The sequence below is a fragment of the Rhinolophus sinicus genome, linkage group LG10 (genome assembly GCF_036562045.2).
Source record: "Rhinolophus sinicus isolate RSC01 linkage group LG10, ASM3656204v1, whole genome shotgun sequence".
NCBI lineage: Eukaryota > Metazoa > Chordata > Mammalia > Chiroptera > Rhinolophidae > Rhinolophus > Rhinolophus sinicus.
In genome coordinates, this window is record NC_133759.1 from 107,719,120 (window position 1) to 107,740,383 (window position 21,264).

At 45.6% G+C, this 21,264-nt stretch overlaps 1 protein-coding gene across 1 annotated transcript; it reads left to right on the top strand.

Moving 5' to 3' along the window:
- Positions 1–999: 999 nt before the first annotated feature.
- RAC1 (Rac family small GTPase 1) lies at positions 1,000–21,191 on the top strand. Its single transcript, XM_074313943.1, has 6 exons — positions 1,000–1,418; positions 8,855–8,926; positions 11,227–11,344; positions 18,239–18,301; positions 19,096–19,255; positions 19,565–21,191. Exons 1-6 carry the CDS (start codon positions 1,384–1,386, stop codon positions 19,693–19,695), a joined length of 579 nt encoding a protein of 192 aa, XP_074170044.1. The 5' UTR covers positions 1,000–1,383; the 3' UTR covers positions 19,696–21,191.
- Positions 21,192–21,264: the final 73 nt, after the last annotated feature.

Consider the following 21,264-nt stretch of genomic DNA (forward strand, 5'->3'; position numbering starts at 1 on the left):
TGTATATAAAGAAACAACTGAGCAGAAGTACACCAAAGCATTGGCACTTGAATGGTCTGCTAGCAGAACATTATCTCCAGAACTTGGTATTAAGTGAGGAGAAAAATTCTGCGATGCTCTAAATTAAATTATAACCGGCTGGAAAGTGAGCAAAAGAGAACAGTTAGCTTGTTAGTAGCTGGGGGCCAGCTAACAAGACTGCTCACATTCCTTAGTGTAGGTTGGAACTTTCAAGTTCCAGGTGGCTATTCCCACAATTATCTAAAAGACATAATAGCCAGGTGCCATCAAACCCTCCACTTCTTGTTGAAGTATGAACTTTCTAGACTGTTGCCCAGCACTAGTCCAAAGCAGCAAATGCTTCTTCCTTATGGACTCAGTGCCTACCCCAGAGCTAGCTCTGCAGCACCTTCTCCCACCAGCTTTATCTGTAGCCAGTGTAAATTCTTTCAAAACAACCTACATCTTTCTTCCCCAAACTGTTTCCCTAAAAAAGCCGGTTGACACCAGGATGGCAGACATGTTGCCTTTTCCACCTGGCGCGGCTGCTGGTGGTTTAGAATCTATGCCCCAGGCCCTGGTCTTCTTTTTTTCTAGCTAGCAATGATCCAATAAACCCTTTCTTTTAAAATGACTTTCAGCCGTGGAAGTTAAAATTTCTGTTCAACGAAAGCATAGGACATAGTAAGTGTTCAACGCATTAAAAATAATATAAAGTGCATAGGCAAGGGAAGAAAGTTCAGCACATTTGGGGCTTAATATACCTCGGTTATGTCTGAATAATGGTACGGCATATGGTCTTTACAGTTTTGGGTTCCGAATTTTCTAGAAGTGCCTGTCATCACGTAAGTTACGGTCATCACACAGGATGGACAGACCAACGCCCTTCTGCGGGCCTCGGGCAGGAGTAGGTTGGGGCGCCGGGAACGTGGCCCCTGGGACCCAGGGCTGCTCTCCACGGCGACTCCCGCACCGCAGGCCAGGACCGCACCGCGCCGTCTGCGCGCAAAGATGGCGCCTCGCGCGCCCCGCCGGCGCCGAGCGCTCCCGAGCGTCCCCGAAGCCGCGAGGAGCCGGTGAGCGCGCCGGCAGGAGCGCCCCGCCCCGAGCTTGGGAGCCGCGGCGCGGGCGCGGGGGAGGGGTGGCCGGATGTGAGTGGAGCGGCCATTTCCTGTTTCTCTGCAGTTTTCCCCAGCTTTGGGTGGTGGCCGCTGCTGGGCTCCGGCTTCCCGTTGGCGGAGGGCGAGGCGGCGTGGACAGCGGCCCCGGCACCCCGCGCCCTGCCGTCCGCAGCCGCGCGCCCGCCCGCCTGCCGCGCCCCGAGCCCGCCGCTTCTCGTCTCAGCGCCCGGCCGCCGCCGCCGCGGCCCAGCGAGCGGCCCAGATGCAGGCCATCAAGTGTGTGGTGGTGGGAGACGGGTGAGTGCGGGGCCCGGGGTCGGGGGCCGGGGCCGGACGGGTCTGGGAGCGCAGGCGGGGGCCGGGCGGGCGCGCGCGGGGCCTGGGCCTCTCCGGGGCGTGGGCGGGGGGCGCCGGCCGCCACCCCTCCCTGGGACCCGGCGGCGCGCGCCGGGTTCCGGCTTTTTTCCTCTCTTTTTGGTGGGGGAGGGAATCGCCGACGGCGGCCGGAGGGAAAAGTGAACTCCACCCTCCGCTTTCTCCCCGCGCCCGCTGACCGCGGGGCCGAACTTCCCCGGCGCCGCGCCGCCAGCCTCCTTCGTTTGCCTGTGGATTACGTGGGCTTAGAGAGTTGCCTTTCTCTTAAAAGGACCTTTTCTGGGCTTTGATTTACCCTCTCGAGCCCCATCGGGAGCTTCCGTGCGCCCCGGCGCTCAGGTCGGTCGTCATTGACCAGAATTTGCCTGAGCTGCTTTGGGGACCCTAAACTGGGGGTTGCCAGGGGGGATCTTCCGCTTGTACTTCGCTACTTTTCGGATTTTTTAAATGATGATTTTTGCTCTTTCCGTGGAGAAACTTTGAAGGTTCTAGCTGCGAGGAGCTGGGTGTGATTGAGACGGTTCTTTCCTCCGAGCGTGGTGTGGTCCTGAAAAAAAAATTGGCCTTCGCTTCGTGCGTTCGGTATGGGATGTAGCAGAACAGGCTCCCGGGGCCGAGCGGCCCTGTGACTCAAGGCGTTTCTGTTCATTACTGTCTGTGGTGGTTCCAGGCCCTAGAGGAAGACAAGACTTGTCTTATGCAGTTGTTTTTCTCCCATAGAAACAATCTCATTGTAATCCGAGCAAAATTGTGTGTCTCAGCTTTGCTCGAGTAGTTAAGCGTGAACAGGGAAGCTCCAAGAATTACTACCAGTTTCGTCCAAGTCCCAGTGCAACTGGTACATTTTTGGAGTCGGGTCAAGTGGGAGGAAGAGTTCTGGCATCACTGTGCCTTTTGATTAATATTCCCCAGTCGTGTCGTTAGGACTGGTGTAGCTTTTATACCGCTCAGCGAGTTGATGAATCCTCAGCTTATTTCTGTCATTGCAAAGTAAGACATTTGAAATTGTTTCCGGAAGGAAAAAAAAGTCAGTGCTGACAATTTAGTATCTAGCCATAGTAATATTCTTACTTGAAAATTTCTAAAACTAAAACATAAGCATAGCAGATATGTTTAGTTTATAACTTATGGAGTGGACCTCTACTGTTCCGATTGGCTCATCTAGCCAAATACTTGTTGAATGCCTGCTATGGGATCTGGATGGTTCCTTCAGACCCACACCCCACCACGGCTGGGGAAACCCTGAGCACATCACTCATCCCCCAGGAGAGGTGTGGCAAGGGGAAGTGGTGACGATTCAGCTGGAAGTGAAGTGCCTCGCCGTTGCGGGCCCCTGCTGAACGCTTTTTACGCGCCAGCGGCTGTTATTAGGATACTCAGAGGCGCTGCTAGGCTCTGGAAAGGGAGTATTAGGCAGAAAACAGTTCCTGGACGTGAGTTTTTTCAGTTTTTTAATACTGTATTTAACATTGATGTTGACTAGGGCTGAGCGATATTAGAAGTGAAATGTACCTTTACAAAAAAGTTTCGGCTGTATTATTTAAAATAACGGACAATAGGCAGCAAACATTACTTCAGTGCAGAACTTAGATACCTAGTTTTCCATACGAAAAATATTTTTCTGCTTTTACCCAAATAAAATATATTCCTGGTGATATAGTTAGAATGTTCTTTTATTCAAAAATTGTTAAAGCTGTTAACTGTGGACCTAAATTTTGTGGGTCTGAGAAATCAGTTAATGTGTGGACTTCCAGGCCGTTAAAGACAGGTTAAGCAGTGAAGGCAAACTAACCAAGGTTCCACAAATTGGAAGCTTCCTTTGAAAATGTTCTTGGGAATTATGGTTAAAGGCTATGTCATTATAATTAGGGTCAATTAGCCTATATTCTTCTAATGGATATTTCCTATGTGGCAATTTGGCATTGAGGGTAAAATATGACATAAATTTGGTACTTTTTAATTCTAAGACAGTCGATCCTAAACACAGGGTCTGTCACTTTTATTTGGGTGGCCTCTGACCTGAGATTTTCTCTCAGCTTTACTTAAGACAGCATCTCACATTCAAATATTGATAAAGAACCATTTTGAATAGTGTTGTTTTTGGCTTTGGTTTACCAGAAGGCTGGGAGTGAATGACTGAAGCCCTCATTTCACTCACTGTAGAAACTGGTGTCCAGATGGGGCTAGTGGTCCCTTTAGCCTTTAGGACAGATGCTGCTGTCCGGGAACTTCTTTCCTTGAGCATGGTAAATGGCCTTCCATGGTGTGGTCTTTATAGGAGTGTATGTCCACCAGTTACTCTCCACTTCCATTGAACAGTCAGCGATAGCGTGCTACATGAGGCTGTTTTTTCCCCCTTTCTCCTGCCTCCCTTCGCCCCTCCGGTTCAAGCCGTTGTTTCTCAGTCTAGTTGTGTAGCACAGCTCCCTGGCCCATGCTGGTCTTATGAGCCTTGCGCTCCCCCTGCTGAGGCCGTCGGTTGCTGGTTGTTGGTCGGCCGCTGTGACACGGCAGCTCCTGCTGGCTGCCGGTTGGGTACACTGGCTGCCGGCCGCTCACGGCAGCCCAGCTCCAGGGAGAGCCGTTGTTCACAATCTTAGCTGTAGAGGGTGCAGCTCACTGGCCCACATGGGAATCAAACTTGCAACCTTGGCGATAGGAGCACGGCGCTCCAACCACCTGAGCCACTGGGCCGACCTGAGTTTTTTTTTAAGCTTCATGAATTGTCTGTATATTTTCCTCTTGAGACAAAGGTTCCATATTTTTGACCTTTTGTAAAGGTGTTTGAATTCCACACTGGCTTCCAGATTTAGGTTTAGTATTTGATTTTAGTTGGTAAAATTATACATAATGCTTTTAAAAAATGTTTCAAATGATAATCCCATTAAAAGTTTGGGATTTGGTTTAGTAGAGGAGGACCAGGAGGCCATTTTTAGAAACCTGAAATCCACCTTTTATGATGTTCTTGTCTTTTGCTTTAGTCACCTCGTATCTCAGTACTTCCTACTTTTTCACTTCTGCATCACCAGGTAGCTCGCTGTCTTGTAATTGTAGTCTTCCTAGAAAGGAGATGTTTAATCAGGAATCCTGCTACCGATTCCTGATTGGCTGTTACCAGATGCCATCAAAAGGAATACTTTTCCTCTGACATCTTAATGTGAAAAATTTCGAACATACGGAAAAGTTGGAAGAATTGTGTAGTGAACACACATATACCCACCACTTGGATTCTGTAATCAACAGTTTTCTGTTTGCTTTATCACATATCCCCATTATTGGATGGAATAGTTTACAAGGATTTAATAGAGTTGATTTTGAAGGAGAATGAGATTGATATGCAGTTAGATATAAATTCTTGTTTTGAACTCTGTATCTTCAGCTCACATATCACCACTACCCCCCAGGGTTAGGATTGGTGGTTCTAGAAGGGCGGTCTAGAGTCAAGGCTGCTTCAGACTTGAACTGTACTATTGGTAGTATCTTCAGCTTTGAGTGTTCTGGAAAGTACTCAGAGTCTGAATTTTTTGAAACCTCCAGCGGTGATAATAGATGGCTTTCTGTAAGTTGGTTGCAGTGTCCCGTTAGTAGCAAAACATTAGAATTTCAGACTGGCTTTGGTATTTTTGCTGCATGAAACTACTGTATGAGTTCATATGTTTTCTAAGTAGTATATTCTCTGCATAGTCATGCCCTTATCGAAGGCCTGTGTTACAGTCCCCGTACCCTCTCAGTGTATAGCGAGGGCTTGCACTCAAGGGCTTTTACAATTTTTGAGCTTCCGGGATCCCTTACTTTTTTTTTTTTTTTTTAAAGATTTTATTGGGGAAGGGGAACAGTGTGTACTTCCAGGCCTTTTTTCCAAATCAAGTTGTTGTCCTTTCAATCTTAGTTGTGGAGGGTTCTATTCAGCTTCAAGTTGTACTTTCAGTCTTAGTTGTGGAGGACGCAGCTCAGCTCCAGGTCCAGTTGCCGCTGCTAGTTGCAGGGGGCGGAGCCCACCATCCCTTGCGCGACTGGAGGAGTTGAACCAGCAACCTTGTGGTTGAGAGCCCACTGGCCCATGTGGGAATCGAACCGGCAGCCTTCGGTGTTAGGAGCACGGAGCTCCAACCGCCTAAGCCACCGGACCGGCCCCCCTTACTTTTTTTAACATGAGGAAATTGCTGATGTTTCTAGATTTTTTTTTTTCTTATAAGTTTTGGTTTATAGATTTCAGGAGTTAACACCGAAATTTACCCAAAACATTTTAAGCAAAAAGTTTGCTTAAAATTCTCCTAATGGAAAAATAAAGAACATAATAGGAACATAAGTTATTGGCTTTAATCTTGGTCATTTCTACTAGATGGAGCAGAGGCACTCATGTGAACTTCCTTCCAGTGGATTAATTCTCATTTTCTAGAGTTACGGCATCTTTCAAAGATTAAAAAGAGGTTGAACCAAGCAGTTAAATATATAAAATTGGAAATTCCAGAGCAAATAGTAACTTCGAGAAAATCGGCAGCAGCATCAGTCCAGGCTGTGACCAAATAGGGCTCCATTCTTCCTGTGGGGAGAAGCTGTGACTTCGCCCAGAGCCCATGTTGACTTTGGCCTCTGGCGTTTATTTGCGGAGTGTGTTCAAAAGGAGTGAATAAATACACTAATGGGAGTTCGATAAGTGTTTTCTTTTTCTTTTTATCTGTTTTAAAAATTAAGTAAATATTTAAATCCAAGGTTGGACATGTACTTTATTTAAAGTTATAATTTTATATAATTTAATAGTTTTCTTATAGAACACAGATTTATAGCAAATAATGATTGGTTATAAAATTTCAGTCAATGTCCGGTTATGTCTTTACTTTGAATTTCTTTACAGTTAAACCTTTCTTTCAAAAGATAATGCTTCAGCTGAAGACAAAGTTTCTGGAAGAGAAATTTTGGAGCATTTAAAACACAGTTGGTCATATTTATACTAATGGCTTTGTTCCTCATACATCTAACAAAGAGACTTAGGCCAGGATCTTAAAGGAAGTGCTGCTACATTTTAACATAGAATCTTTATAGCTGCTTATCCTGGACATTAAGTAGCAATAACTGTTAACGTTTTTACACATCATTTGTAATTTTGAACAGGTTCACTTACCATGGTGTTAGACTCAGCTCTCTTCCTCAGCTGCCACATCCAACCTGTGGCCAAGTTGTGCTCGTTCTGCCTCAAGTCTAAGTAGCTCTCGAAATGGCCCACTTCTCTACCCCCCCCCCACACCCCCTTCTTGGTCCAGACCACCGTGGCTGGTGACTGGAATGGAGCAGCAGCTGCAGCTTCCTTAGATTCCGGCTTCAAGTCCCAGCTTCCTCAGTCTTCCTTGCACACTGCAGTCAAAGGCTTCTGCTAAAAATGCAAATCTCTTGGTTTCTTGGCAACTGAAAGCCTTCTGTGACTTCCCAAGTAAGATCAAGTCCCATGTCCTTAACAAGAGACGACAACCTCTTCAAATTTTCCTCTGTCACTCCCCCCTTCCTTCTTCCTTCTTCAGATATAGCGGGCTTCTTTGAGTCCTGGGCCTCCCCCTACGCTGCCACGTTGCCAAGAACATTCTCCCTCCCATGTCCCTCCTCCTAAGCCTCAGCATACATTACAGTCTCCCCAGCCGCCCCAAGACCAGGTCAGATCTCTGCTGTACGTTTCAGAGCATCCTGAATAACACTTGTGTCACGACTGCATTCTTCACTTTTGAATTAAATAACTGCATAAATTCCACGAGGTCATGTTCATTGCAGTATCTTTAGCACCTTGTACACTTCCTGGCATAGCACACAGTTTGTTGGTATAGATTGAAATGGAATTAATACAATGGTTTCGTGACCAAGTTGGTAGTTTCACATCCATTTTACAGTTGAGAAAACCGAGGCATAAGGAAGTTCAAACTTACCCCAAAATTCTAGCCAGTGAGTGATGGAGTTGGCGTTGGGTGGATCTCAGATCCGGGGTAATGACTACAAATCTTAGGCTCCTGCTCCTACAGGTTTATTTGACATTCTAAGCTTTTAACAAAATGTATGGCCTGTGAGTCATCTCTGTTTAGAAAGCCTTTCGGAGTGGGACGCTTCCTCCTGATGATGTAATGTTTGAGTCTCTGAGGTCTTCAGGGTGGGGAGGTCCAACTTTTGATAAGCCCTTAATGTTATGAGTGAAACAAGTATTGGCAAGACTGGGTGGCCTGTATTATCTGCCCTTGTTGAGAGGTTTTGCCTTAAGCTAAGAGTGCAGAGAAAATAGAAAAGCACATAACTTCTGGATGGTGAATCCTAATTTATCGTAGTTGAGATTGAACAACAGAATCCTACAACCCACGTCCAGGGTGTCATCATAACTTTGGTAAGCCAACAGGGGACAGCAGAAAGATGCGCGCCTGTGGGGAGAGCATTCGGGGAACCACTAGGCAGCCGGGGTCACAGGCTCTGGAAGCCCCTGAACTCACCATCCGAATGTTGTAAAATTTGGAGACCGCTTCTTGGCTAACGCTGCAGTAATCTTAATTTTTAGGTGATGTTCTCTGGAAAAAAAGGGAAGTAGTCGGGAGACTTCCATCCCTATTCTAACCACTGCCTGATGGCACACTGTACCCCATTACCGGAGGCCTTCCAGTCTCTGGAGTATTTGTGCATGGTTCTCTTTTACTTGCTCCTCTTTGCAGCTGTCTGGGAAGTTTACTCCTGTATCCCTGAGCCACTAATTAATATGTCTGGATTCTGCTGTGTTAGCTGCTCTAAAAGCTTGTGGTGATATGTGAGGGGGGGTAGCACATGAATACAGATGAATTAAAGTGAGAATAGTTCTGTGTGGTGGTTATGACTAAGCACTCTGTTCAGAGAACAGTCACCACTGATTGCCAGCGGGATGGCTTTAGGAAGGTGCTGGAATTAGAGCTGCCACTCCGAGGCAACAAAATGTATTACTTAGCGGCAGAGTGGGAGTTGCAGAGGAAAGCTATAGTTGCACGTTAGTATTCATCAGAATAATTTGAGGGTAGAATTGAAGATTCTTGGATGAAAGACTTCTACAGATGGCCACAGAAAAGACTTTCAATTTTAAAATACTGTTCCTGTAATAATTATTTCTTGACTATTATGCTAATATCACCTACCTAAACAGGACACGAAGGCTCCTGCCTGCCTTTCTGAGAAATTTAGTTTGTTTGTTTTAAATTTCAGGATGGAAATATATGAGTAGTGTTAAAAGGTTATAGAAATAGTTTTCTTTAAATGCTAAGTACTTGGTGTATACGCTTTGCTTTTTCTATAAATTATTTTAACAGAATAAAGTTAATAATTCATGTTGACTAAGTAACTTACACTTTTTTTCTCTTTCTCTGCAGAGCTGTAGGTAAAACTTGCCTCCTGATCAGTTACACAACCAATGCATTTCCTGGAGAGTATATCCCCACTGTGTAAGTATTTTGAGTTAAATTGGAAATTAACTTGTCTGTGATAAGTTTTTCGGACACCTCTGACCTTTGTTTTGCTATAAAGCAATTCTTAATCCTTACATGAAAAGAGATTAGTTTTCATCTCATTCACCAAAGTCTAGTTGTAAGGTATTTGGGCTTTTAAATAATACTTAATGTAAAGTTCCACATAGTGATAAACACACAGCTTTCCTCATTGATTTTTAGACATTCAGGAAACAAAAGACAGTTAACTAATTGAAGTACAGAGACTGGCTAACATAAGAGTTTCAGATAAATTTGGCCTTCTAGGCTCTGTGTGTGAAGGAACTGGAACGTGAACCTATTTTAATTGGCCTTTCCGGCAAGTAATCTGCTAGTTACATGTCACTGTTGAGTTGTGGCATTGAAATGAGGGGGACCCCATGGAGGATGGAATTGCTAATTCCATAGGGCAGCAGAATTGGATGGAGGTGGCAAACTGGGTTATTAGGGAGCCCATGTAGCCCGCTGAGCCTCAGAGCACTCTGTCCTCACAGCTGCCGTCCTGCTGGAAGGAAACCTCAGGTCCCACGCATGTCACCCGAGGCACAGCAATCGTACTCAGGGGCTCCCTCGGGTGTCGTGCTTGTTTTCATAGAAGTGGAGTCATACTGTCCATGTCGTCCCACTTTGATGGTGGGGACTTCCTTATCATGCTGTAGCTGATTTTACCTCTTGGGGGCATTACAGACAGTGCTGTGTCTCTGTGTACATGTGACAGAGGTGGAATTGGGCCAAATCAAAAGGGAATGGACATTTTAAATGTTGACAGACACTACCCATTTACTGTCTAAAAGGCTATCACTTCGACCAGCTGTGACTGAAACGACCCTTTAATACATGCTGGTCCACATGCATCGACAAAGTTGCCTCATTTGCATTTCTGATCTTCAGTGAGGTTAAAATCTTTTGAATGTTTAACTGTCCATTTATAGTCTTCTATGAATTGACTGTTGAAATTCTTTGCTTATTTTTCTACTGAAATTTTTTCTTACTGATGGAACTTTTGTATATAAGAAACATTAATCTCTCTGTCTCTCATTTGTCTTTGAACTTTGTTATGGTGTCTTCTGCCATAAAGAAGTGTAACATTTTTACGTAAATATGCCCCTCTGCCCTTTCCCTGAGTTTTGTCTTACTTAGGAAGACCATTCCTACTTCAGTGATGCAAAAATATTCTCTAGTGATTTTTCTAAGATTTTTGTGGTTAAAGGTTTTATCTTTAATTCACTTTGAATTTATTTTTCGGTATAGTGTGAGACAGGAACCTGATTCTTTTTCCCAGATGGGGAGAAAAGTCACACTACAGTTTATTTAATAATCTACCTTTTTCTCATGGAGTCAGAGGTACAACACATCAAGCCTTTTCTTTATGGAAGCTCGTTTGCTCGTTAAATTCTGTAAACCACATTGGAACCTTAATCAGACCTTGACTTTGCTGTCCCAGTGTAGTAAGACCTTAAGTTTTAATCTTCAGACTGTGTAAAAATGAATTCTGGAGTTTTAATTTAAAGGCTGATGTATTGTATTCTGTTTGGCACTTGCCCTGCTTCAAATGGCAATGCCAGCTTCTCTTTGTAGTGAACTACTCTATGATATTTGTAAATTTTTAATGCCAACCTTATTTTTCCCTGTCAGCCTGTAGGCTTTTCTGGGCTGCCTCTTACAGTTAACTAACTTGTATGTAGCAACATCAGATTAACGTACATGTATGTGTAATCCGGTACACTCACTTTGAAAATGATGCAAAAGGTTCTCAAAGCCACTGCGCTTTGGTGACCAACGCATGACTAACTACCACCCTACACTCGGGGATGTTGCAGGTGCCATCTTGTTGAAAGCGAGTCACACTTGCCTGTGAATAACTCAACAAGTGGGATTTGAAAGAGGGACTAATTTTATACTTTATTTCTTCCTGGGAGAAAAACCTTAATGTTCTGTTTATTAAAGGGAAAGCTTTTTCATTGCTGACAGTAATTTGTTTCAGTGAAACTTGGTAGCTTTCCTTTGTTTTTCAGGCATTTTCCTCAAGTTGTGCATTTGTTTCCCTCACACTCTACACTGTTTCCCTCCATTTCAAAACTCATAAGGCTGCGCCTCATGCCTGCAGGAGGGGGCATCTGCTGGCCTCGTGGCCTCCGGCCCTTCCCAGCCTCTCAGGACCACCTCCTCTGAGACCCCTGCTAGGTCAGCGACTCGGGTCCTGGACCTGTGCCTTATGCTCCAAGGTTAAAGACTAACCATCTGCCTCCGTCCTACAGCTTTGACAACTATTCTGCCAATGTTATGGTCGATGGGAAACCCGTGAATCTGGGCTTGTGGGATACTGCGGGACAAGAGGACTACGACCGACTACGGCCCCTCTCCTATCCGCAGACAGTAAGGATCATGACTGGTTTTTAACGTGCCCTTAAAGTACACAGTTCCTGAGTGTTTACTTATTGCATGCCACCTATGGATTTGTTTATATATACTGCCGCCTTTGGGGTATGTGAGCATAGCAAGTGAAGTGAAATTAGTTCAGGCATGCAGAGCCCCCTCGATGCAAACCACGGCTTTGTTTTTATGTTCTGAGCATTGCCAGTTACTGATACTGCGCTTACATTTCATTTAGCAGTTTACACTGTCATTTAGCTGTATGAAACAGATACTGTTTTGTTTTTGCAAACCAGTTTTAACAAGTGTTAGTTACAAGATACCGTGTTTCCCCAAAAATAAGACCTAGCCGGACCATCAGCTCTAGTGCGTCTTTTGGAGCAAAAATTAATATAAGACCTGGTGTTAATATAAGACTGGGTCTATAATATAATATAATATATAATTAATATAATACCGGGTCTTATATTAATTTTTGCTCTAAAAGATGCATTAGAGCTGATCGTCCCGCTACATCTTATTTTCGGAGAAACACGGTAGTTAAGATTGTGGTTCCTGTAGGTGAAGTTAGTATTATAACTAATCTCGTGGGTTTAATACTATTTTTGTGTAAAACATGCTTATTTTCTATGGCTTTAGTACCCAACTTCTCAGTGTAGATCGAGGTTTCAGTTCTGTAAAAATGTGTTCATTGTGTCCAGTCAGAAAAACTTTTAGTTTTGCTTCTATATCAGACAGCTAAATAATCTATTTACCGAAGCTAATTAGAGCAGGAGCTGGTGAAAACCTGGTGAGAAGCCACTTCTCTTTAAATAAGCAGTTGTCTTACTTGTATCATTTGCTTCTCTTGTCACATGTTTGTTCTTCCTTTTAAAAGTCTTTTCAAACAACTTGGGAGACTTTGTGACTAACTGGCCAACACAGTATAGAGGCAGTTGAGCAAATTCCTTGGGTTCAAGTCCCGTTGTCTCTCTTCCTAGCTGTGTGGCATTGGGCAGCTTTCTTCATCTCTGATCTTTACTTCTTTCTTCAAAGATGAATACATCTGAAGCACCGCAGGCACATTGCAGACACCCCAGGGCAGCTGCTGTTGGGGTTCCTCCTCTCTTATGTGGGTGTATTGATCTGGAGAGCTCCTCATGTCACAGCCAAACCCAAATTCAGTCCAGGCTGGCCAGAGGGGTTAAGGTCAGTGTCAGGAGACATCTGCAGAAGGCAGGCTTTGATCCTTCCATTGATTTAAGATTGATTTAACCATCACTGTCTTGGGAGGGAGTGCAGGTGAAAAACTACGAATTAGTTCCAGGCTAGTGAAATCTTGTTGTTTTTAAATTAACTTCCTGTTTAATAATGATAGTTTTAAACTTTTGAATGCAGCTTTTTCCATGCAACAGTCATTGTCTTTTTTGTTTATTTCCTGTTAGAGGAATTGCCAGATACAGTTTCTTTGAGCTATAGGTTTTTGATAATCAGCCTTTAGCTGAATTCTGGTGACAGTGCTAAACAAAGAGCAGAACTCTAAAATGGGGGTTTTGAATTGCATGGTTTTTCAGTTAATCTCCAGCTGAAAATTAACTGAATAATTATACAAACCAGCTAATTCACAAATGGTGCCAGTTCTTCAATATGTTTAGGAAACTATTCCATAACGAGCGGTGCTCAGTAATTCCAGATTCTGAATGGATTTGCAGACATAGTGACTGGTCGAGGCGGAGTCTCCAACCCCCTGGAATACATCTGGAAGGGCGGGGTGTCACTCAGCTATGGCCTGTGACTCAAAGGGTCGGGTGTGCCCTTTTTCTCTGAGGAAGTCTCCCATGGGAAGTCACAGGTGACTTGGCAGGAGGCCTGCTTTGTGCTGAAGAACACAGGCAGTAACCAGCTGAGTCAGGCTGTAGTGGCGAGGCTGCAGTCGAGTGGCTGTCGTCCTTCTGGAGCCAGGCCTTGGACTGTGATGTTGCATTCTGTGAGGCGACAGGCTGTTTTCCTATGAAATACTGAATAGCAGAGAGGGAGTGAGATGTGCTGCCGGCCCTCAGGTAGCTCACAGGTACCTCGTGAGCGCGGGCATGTGGGACTGCCCAAGAGCGAGGGACAGCAGCCAGACACGCCTGCCAGGCCTCCTTTGAAATGAAGATGTTTTCTTGGCTTCTGAGGGGGCAGGCCCCAAGTGCCAAGGGACTGCTGCGTACAAGGTCCCCTCCTTTGAGCCGCGCTGTCCTTCCTGCATTTCTCGCTGGCAACAAGGAAGAAAGCTACACTCTGTACCCAGGGGAACATGGTCTCAGTTGTTGGCTCTGTAGTCCACAGGCCTGTTCACGTGGCTTATCCATGACTGCTCAGACCCACTCTGGCAGGGCCAGTTGGCAGATGTCTTACCTGAGGCGTCCTGAAGAAGGACGCTGTGTTTCCTGTGGCCGTTTGATGCCGCCATCCCTCACCACTGGGTAGCTCTGTGTGGCTAAGTGAGATCTGTTTAAACCGTCAGCTTCTACTTCATTCTCCAAAAGATGGTGAGCAAGGAGTCCACCTTCAGTATAAATTGCCCTTCAGCCTTTTATTTTTCTAAATTAAGTAACCCTTTGGGCTTTTCTGTCCTTAGTAAATTGTCTTTACCTTCTCTTTTAAAAAAATTGTGTAAGATCTGCATGTTCACCTTCCACTGGCGTGCGCAGGAGCAAGGCATGCTCCACGTAGTACGGAGCCCCACCCCGTGCCCGGGGCCCGCTCACTGTTCACTTACCGCTTCCAGTGTTTAGTGGAGTGAGTGCAGACATACGTGCCTTGCCAGAGTCAAAGGCCCGAGACCTGTGTGTGCTGACACACGCCGTGGTTGGTTTGCTTAGATCTGCTGGTTTCTGTTTGGGTCAGCCAGGACCCCAGTGGTTCATGCCAGTCTTTCCATTTTCTGTATGTGACTTGAGAAGCGTTTTAAAATACGGGGCTAGATGACTGCAGTATTGGAGAAGAACAGAAGCCGCAGTGTTTAGCTTGACTGTTACGATTTTCCAAAGGTTTCGGGCTTTGTTAGGTTGGCTGTTGCAGCATTAGTGTCCTCCAGCCAAAGCTCTCGAGAGACACACCTGTGGTTAAACAGAATTGGGGCTGTTACTCTGTCCCAAGGGAGACAGACACACACTTTGGGGGACTGCGTGGTGAGCGTTAGGCTTGGGTTGGGTGACTTGGGTGAGGGCTCAGGGAAGCGGGGATTTGCTCTGGCTTGGATGCTGACAGGAAGCAGGGCAGTTCTAGGGTTGAGTATTTGAATAAACCTTACCTGGAAGGTGGGGATGGAGCAAGGCTAAAGCTGCGATTCGTACAGAAGTGGTCACATACACGCTTGCCTCAGCTGGGAGAGGGGGTGTTTGGCAGTTTGCGTGTGACCTTGGATTTGTCTGTGCTTAGACAAGATTGTGGCGTGCCCTTCTGTTTCTTTCTTTACTTTTGGTTTCAGTTTCAGCTCGGTCACACAGTCCCTTGTCTGATGTTGGTGTCCTGGGACATTGTGTGATTCCATACAAACTGGCAGTGGTAGAGTGGCGGGCTGCTCTGCTCGTCACCCTCAGCGTGGTTAGCGCCACGCTGATGATACACGTGCAGTGGCTTTTCTCTGCCGTTGTATGTCTTGGTCTTTTTCCTGGCGCATGGAATGCCTGTATTAAAAATTATTCCAAACCTGAAAGTAAAACCATGGTGGAAAGCATTTGGAAGAGAGTAAAATGAGAGCATGAGAAACGATAGTGCTTTTGGAGTGCTGAGATTCCAGCCATCCAGAGGTCTGCCCGCTCTCGTTCTGCTAAGCAGACTCGTCTTCTTGTGGTAAGAACTGCTGTGCTTTTGACCAGAGAGGGAGAACAGGTGTGCGAGACAGGAGTGACAGAGTCACTGAAGGCCCACTGGGAGTCGGCATGGTCAGAAATGACCGCCGATGCAAGGAAAGGAGCGTTCAAGTCCAGAGGAAAGGTGGGCCTGTGGCCTTGACAGCGCAGTGGACTAAAGAGGCTCCAGAACACACAAGTGACCTGTGACCTTGAGGAAAGCAGAGTGCGGCCACACCGCAGGTGGCCGTGCTGGGAAGCTCTGAGTGTCACAAGGACAGGCGGATAGATAGAGGGACCTCCGGGCAGGGATGAGCAGCATGGACCGACAGTGCAGGGTGTCAGGGCCGAACGCACAGGTCGGAACAATCCATGCTAGGTCAGTATCAGAAGCACGAAAAGTGTTTCCTTAAAGCCATATTTACTGGGGGAAGAAAAAGGAAGGAGGAACCGGCAGATGGTGTAACATTAACGAAGGATGGAAAGCATGTTCTTAATCCAAAAAGATGTTCTTAAAAATTGAAAAGGGTAGAACAGCTGTGGCTAGAGGACATTTTGAAGGTGAGTTTGTGGCCAGTCCATCCCCACGGGTCCCCGTATCACAGTGAAGATTGGTATCACGTCAAGGCCTTGAGGACACATCTTCACAATAGTCACAGATTGAACCTGGAAGTTACAGGACCTTTAAGATCTCTGAATTGTGACTCAGAGCAGCTTGAGTGAGAGGAAATTAAGATAATTTTTTGTCTGTCTCTGAAAGTGTTCCAGGGCTCTGTTGAATTCTAGGGTTCTGTGTCGCTGCAAGAGCCAGCCTTTCCACTTTGGGAGGACAAAGGAATGAATGGAAAGCACTGTGATGAACACTGGACATGCTGTCACTTCTGGGCCGCCTCATCCAGATGTGCAGGGGGCGGGGAGCTGCAGGTCCCAGTGCGCAACACTGTTTGTCTCCGTAATGCAGACCCCTCAGCTCAGAGCCCACTCCCAGCGTTTGTGCACAGGCAGACTTGTCATGGCCACAGCTCGCAGGCCTGGCCTGTTCCCGGACAGCCTTTCACCGAGAGGCCTGTTCACAGACAGGTGCATGTGCCGTTTGCTGTGGCCTCACTGGGCTCGTGTCTGAGAACTCGGATGGAGATCTGTGAAAGGTGTGCGTCACTAATGGATGCCAGTGACAGCACATGAACGTGCCTTTGTAGAGGGAGGGACTGAGCATTAACTTCCTGGGCAAAGGAACCCACTGTGTTTGCTGCCCCGGGGGAGCGCCCCGTCTCCTCTCAGTATTTACTTGACCTCTGTTCACCACTATTGACCTTCACACAGCCCCTCCTTATGCTGCCTTTGCCAGGTTGGTTGGTGGAGTGTTTTGGTGGCATTTGGCATCATAGACCTGTGAGATCATTATCTGCTTCCAGATCAAAACTGTGGGAGGGTTGAGACAGAATTCTGATGAAGAACAAATAACAGGCTGTATTGATGTTTGTTTTCCTCAGTTTTTACTAACCTCAGACGAAGTTCTCGTGCATTACTAGGTTGGAGAAACGTATGGTAAGGATAGAACCTCCAGGGGCAAAGACAAGCCGATTGCCGTATGTAAAACTTTCCGTCGACTTCAGTTTCAAGCTTTATCTGTTCTCTCGTTTCATAGTTTTCCTAGGATTTCCTGTTGAGCCTCACCTCCCTTGAGTGTCTTATATTTAATTCACTCAAGGTTGGGGTTTTGCTTGATGACACATGCTTTCATTAGAGCGTGCCAGTTTACCTACTAGCTGGAATCAAAGCGGTTCGGAAACTGCTTTCTTCCCTCCTCCTGAGTGAAAGGAGGAAGAGAGGCTTTGAGGAAAGGTCCTCTCCCCAGGCTGGTGGAGGTGGAAACCTGGAAACTCCCCACGGGCCGTGCGCTTGGTCGGGCAGGACTAACCGGGGCTGCCAGGGCCTCTTTCTCCGCTGTGGTGTCCCGGTGCCTGGCCTGCCTGGGTGTGGCTGTGTGGGCGGCACTGGTGAGCTAACCCCACTCTGCTTTGAAGTGTCCTAATCAGCTCAGGGGCCAAAATGTCGTGGTGATTCTTGGACAAGCTTGTGCATGCGCTAGCATTTTGAAAATGTTGTTCATAAAAAGCTGTTGTGTGGGATGTTTCTTTCCTTTTCAGGTACGAGATATCAGCTGGATGAAAGTGTTAGCTTGGGATTGGGTGCATTTCACAAAGTAGCGTAATTGCCTTTTTCCAGGAAAATGTTTTATAAACTTAGTATTTTAGAAATGCATGGGCATTTTTTAATCCAGGCAAATATTTAGACTTTTCACATAGTACAGAATGGGAGAAACAACCCAAATCTTTGACTTTTAGCCAGAAATTCTTCCAGGTACTTACTCTGCACCTAGTTCTTTCTTTGACTCGACTTCAGATACAGCTTCCTGGGGCATGTTCTCCAGAGGCCATGTTTGTGTGCAGGGGCTGTGACAGCTAGGAAGACACACACCACTTACACACCAGACCAGCCTACATCACGGGGAAACGTGTTCATTTAGCAAATACTTGAGCCTGGGTCTGGGCCAGCGACTGTTGGCAGTTCTTAAGAAGCAGTTTAATTGGAACCGAGCGATCATCGAAAAATGTTTATACTTCACATGCAGACGAGAAGCTTGATGAAAAGCATACCATTTGTAGCTGATGTTTTGAGAAACAGACCAAATTTTACCAAACTATTGTAGTACCTTGATTTTGTCCCTGTGTATAACACGCCATTAGGTTCCTAGTGGGACTTGGGGGTGATGGAAAAGAGGCCTCCGGGGGGTCTGATTTGATGCCTCCGTGGCTTCAAGTAACTTGTAGCGTATTCCGCCCTCCACTTCCCCCTTCTCACACGTAACTGGCTGCTTCACGTGCTGGTTCTGGGGTGGGAGCCATCTGACAAAAACCAAGGGGTGTGTCTAAGGCGTGAGCTTCGTACACAGGCTGTGGTGCTCAGTAGTGCACGCACTTGGCTGATGAGCCATTCCCAGCAGCATTTAGAAAGCAAGTGCTTTGGTCATTGCCAGGTCATTTTCTAAACGCCTCCCTGTGTTTCCTTTTTATAGGATGTATTCTTAATTTGCTTTTCTCTTGTGAGTCCTGCATCATTTGAAAATGTTCGTGCAAAGGTAAGTGGGAATTTTTTAGAAAAATATTTTGTTACATAATGTCATTTTCAGGAAGAAACATTAATAAAATGCCATTGACTGATAGAAATTTTCCGTTATTTAAATTGTTTTTAGTAATGCTAAGGTAGATAATCAGCTTTTTAAGTATATGACTTCAGTATGCAGAATTCTAAAGTTTCAGACTCTGATTCAGAAGTTCCGTGTTCCTTGTTAAAATAACGAAGCCCCTTGGAGTTGGTCTAATAAAAATGATGGCCATGACTTTTACTCTTGCATCTTTCACAAACTTAGTGAAACGATACATGCAAGATGTTCTTCCATCGTAGTGATTGGTGGGGTAATGGCGACAGCTGTCCAGATAGTGTATTCTCATCCCCGAACATGAAGTACTTTCCAAGCTGATCTAACAGTTTGACTCATTGTACCAAAAATAAAGTGGATTGTGGGTGGCGGAGACCTTCCCATCCTCATCCCCTCTTGCACTTACTGACAAGTAGCGCCTATCTTGTGGGGCTGTTAACTTGGGAGGCCTGCTTCCTAATCCAACATCCGCAGGTAGTCGCGTGTCCAGGTGGCGCCGTGGTCCAGGTAGCTCCATGTCCAGGTAGCCCGGTGGTCCAGGTGGCCCCCGTGTCTAGGTAGTCCTGTGGTCCTTGAAGGTGTGAACAAGGCTGGAGAGTGGGTGCAGTTTCCTGCATGAAGGCCTGTAGGGACGCGTGACGTGTGGCCGTAACTTAGGTGAAGAACGTTCATAAAGGAGTGTCATATAACCTTTTACCTTTCTTCGTACCCAGTGGTATCCTGAAGTGCGACACCATTGTCCCAACACTCCCATCATCCTGGTGGGGACTAAGCTTGATCTTAGGGACGATAAAGACACGATTGAGAAACTGAAGGAGAAGAAGCTGACGCCCATCACCTACCCACAGGGCTTAGCCATGGCTAAGGAGATCGGTACGAAGTGCATTGTTCATGTTCGTTTTCCACACGGTTTATTTTCGTGATACAGACGGGTCCAGTCTGGGGAAGTGGCGAGTGTTCCGCCTGCTCAGGGTGTGGCTTACTTTTGGGGAAGCAGCTATGCAAGGCGCATGGTGTTCAGTGTTCAGGAGGAGGAGATGGGGTTAGGCATTGCTGTGCTGTGCCTCACCTGCCAGTCGAAGGTGGCCGGGCCTGGGGGGCTGCCTCGCCCGTTCTGCTCAGAAAAGGGGGGGTCGGCATGCACACTGCCACGGGGCTGTAAAAGACTGTGTTTCTTGGCAGGTGCTGTAAAGTACCTGGAGTGCTCGGCTCTCACACAGCGCGGCCTCAAGACAGTGTTTGACGAAGCCATTCGAGCCGTTCTCTGCCCACCTCCTGTCAAGAAGAGGAAGAGAAAATGCCTGCTGTTGTAAATGTCTGGGCCCCCGTCTCCTGCTGCCCTGTGCCCTTGGAACCTTTGTACGCTTTGCTCAAAAAACAATGGAGCCTTCGCACTCAATGCCAAGTTTTTGTTACAGATTAGTTTTTCCATAAAACCATTTTGAACCAATCAGTAATTTTTAGGTTTTGTTTGTTTAAAATGTAAGAGTTCAAACTTTCACATTCTATTAAAATTTAGCCCTAAAATGACAAGCTTTTTAAGGCCTTATTTTTCAAAAGCCCCTATTCTTGCTCAGAGTAAGAGTTGCCAAAATACCGAGAACTAAATTGCATTGTTGTGCTAAGAACACTAAGCACTAAACTGTTGAAACACCTTTGTCTTTAAGAACAGCGTCTGAAGTTAGGAAAGGCAGACACTTTCTCATTTCACACACAGCAGTACAGCCTCTTCTGAAATGTTGCCATTGAATGCATTGCCCATGTTCCCCTAACATTGTACTGTATGTCACAATGGAGTGAGTGCAACTACTCAACTCTTTGGATGGATCTCCTTGATTTTGTAGTGACTTTTTTTTTTTTTTTTTAATTAGCGTATTAGCTTTTGCTGAGGTTTTGGACAGAACTCTTCCGTGCCCCTCTGGTGAAGTGTTCTGCTGTAGCTGCAGGCACACTGTGGTGGAGGGTGTGCGACACTTGATGGGATCAAAGGACAAAGACAGTATTTCGACAAACTATGAAGTGGAGATTAATTTACACTACACTGTACACGTAATAATTCAATGGAACAGAAGTGTCACGGGTAAAATTTTAAAAAGGTTAATTTCCAATGCAGTAGATGAAGAAGAAAGTCGGTATTAATGAGTTAATCACTAAGTGTTTTCTTAAGCTTTTCCTTTTTTAAAAAATCTGCAGCCCCTCCCAAAATCGGGCATTTAATTCATCTTTGAACTGGTCATTCCCATAGTTGCTAACTTAGTAAGTGCTTTTCTTATAGAACCTGATGAGCAATATGCCTCCTTGTATTATAATTTTTCTTGATAATGCATTAGAAACTTTTTTTGTAGACTAGTAAAAGTGCATTCCTGTTTTCATGTTACTTTATTCAAGCTAATAAGTGCTTTCCTTAGTTTTCTAGTAACTAGATGTAAAAATCATGTGTTGCATCTTTACGGTTTTTAAAATATTTGATATTCTTAAACTACGAACCTTCACATCACTGTCTTGCCAGATCACCGACCTGTCCCCTGACTAACGCTGACACTCTTACCATGCCCGCGCGGGCACGCTTCCCGTGGCTCTAACAGTGTTCCCTTGGGTCTGTGGGGTTGTGTAAGCCCCGTGCTCGTGCTAATGGAGTTAGTTCCCTACAACTTACCCACTGGCAAGCATACAAGGTTGGACCTTTCAACCACTAGAAAATTTTTTAAATTGACAGTTGCAGGATTGTGGAGTGTTTTTACATTGATCTTTTGCTAATGCAATTAGCAGTATGTTTTGCATGTATGAATTAATAAATCCTTGAATCACATGACTGGTAATAGTGACTTCTTAAGAGCTTCGTGAACAAATGTATGTTGGCCTCACTTGAAAATACTGGGTTG

What these genes read in the sequence shown, in the direction of transcription:
- RAC1 (XM_074313943.1), top strand. Translation starts at nt 1,384, where the DNA reads ATGCAGGCCATCAAGTGTGTGGTGGTGGGAGACGG. An exon ending in TGTGTGGTGGTGGGAGACGG is followed by an intron (nt 1,419 to 8,854) that starts GTGAGTGCGGGG and finishes CTTTCTCTGCAG; the next exon opens with AGCTGTAGGTAAAACTTGCC. An exon ending in GGAGAGTATATCCCCACTGT is followed by an intron (nt 8,927 to 11,226) that starts GTAAGTATTTTG and finishes TCCGTCCTACAG; the next exon opens with CTTTGACAACTATTCTGCCA.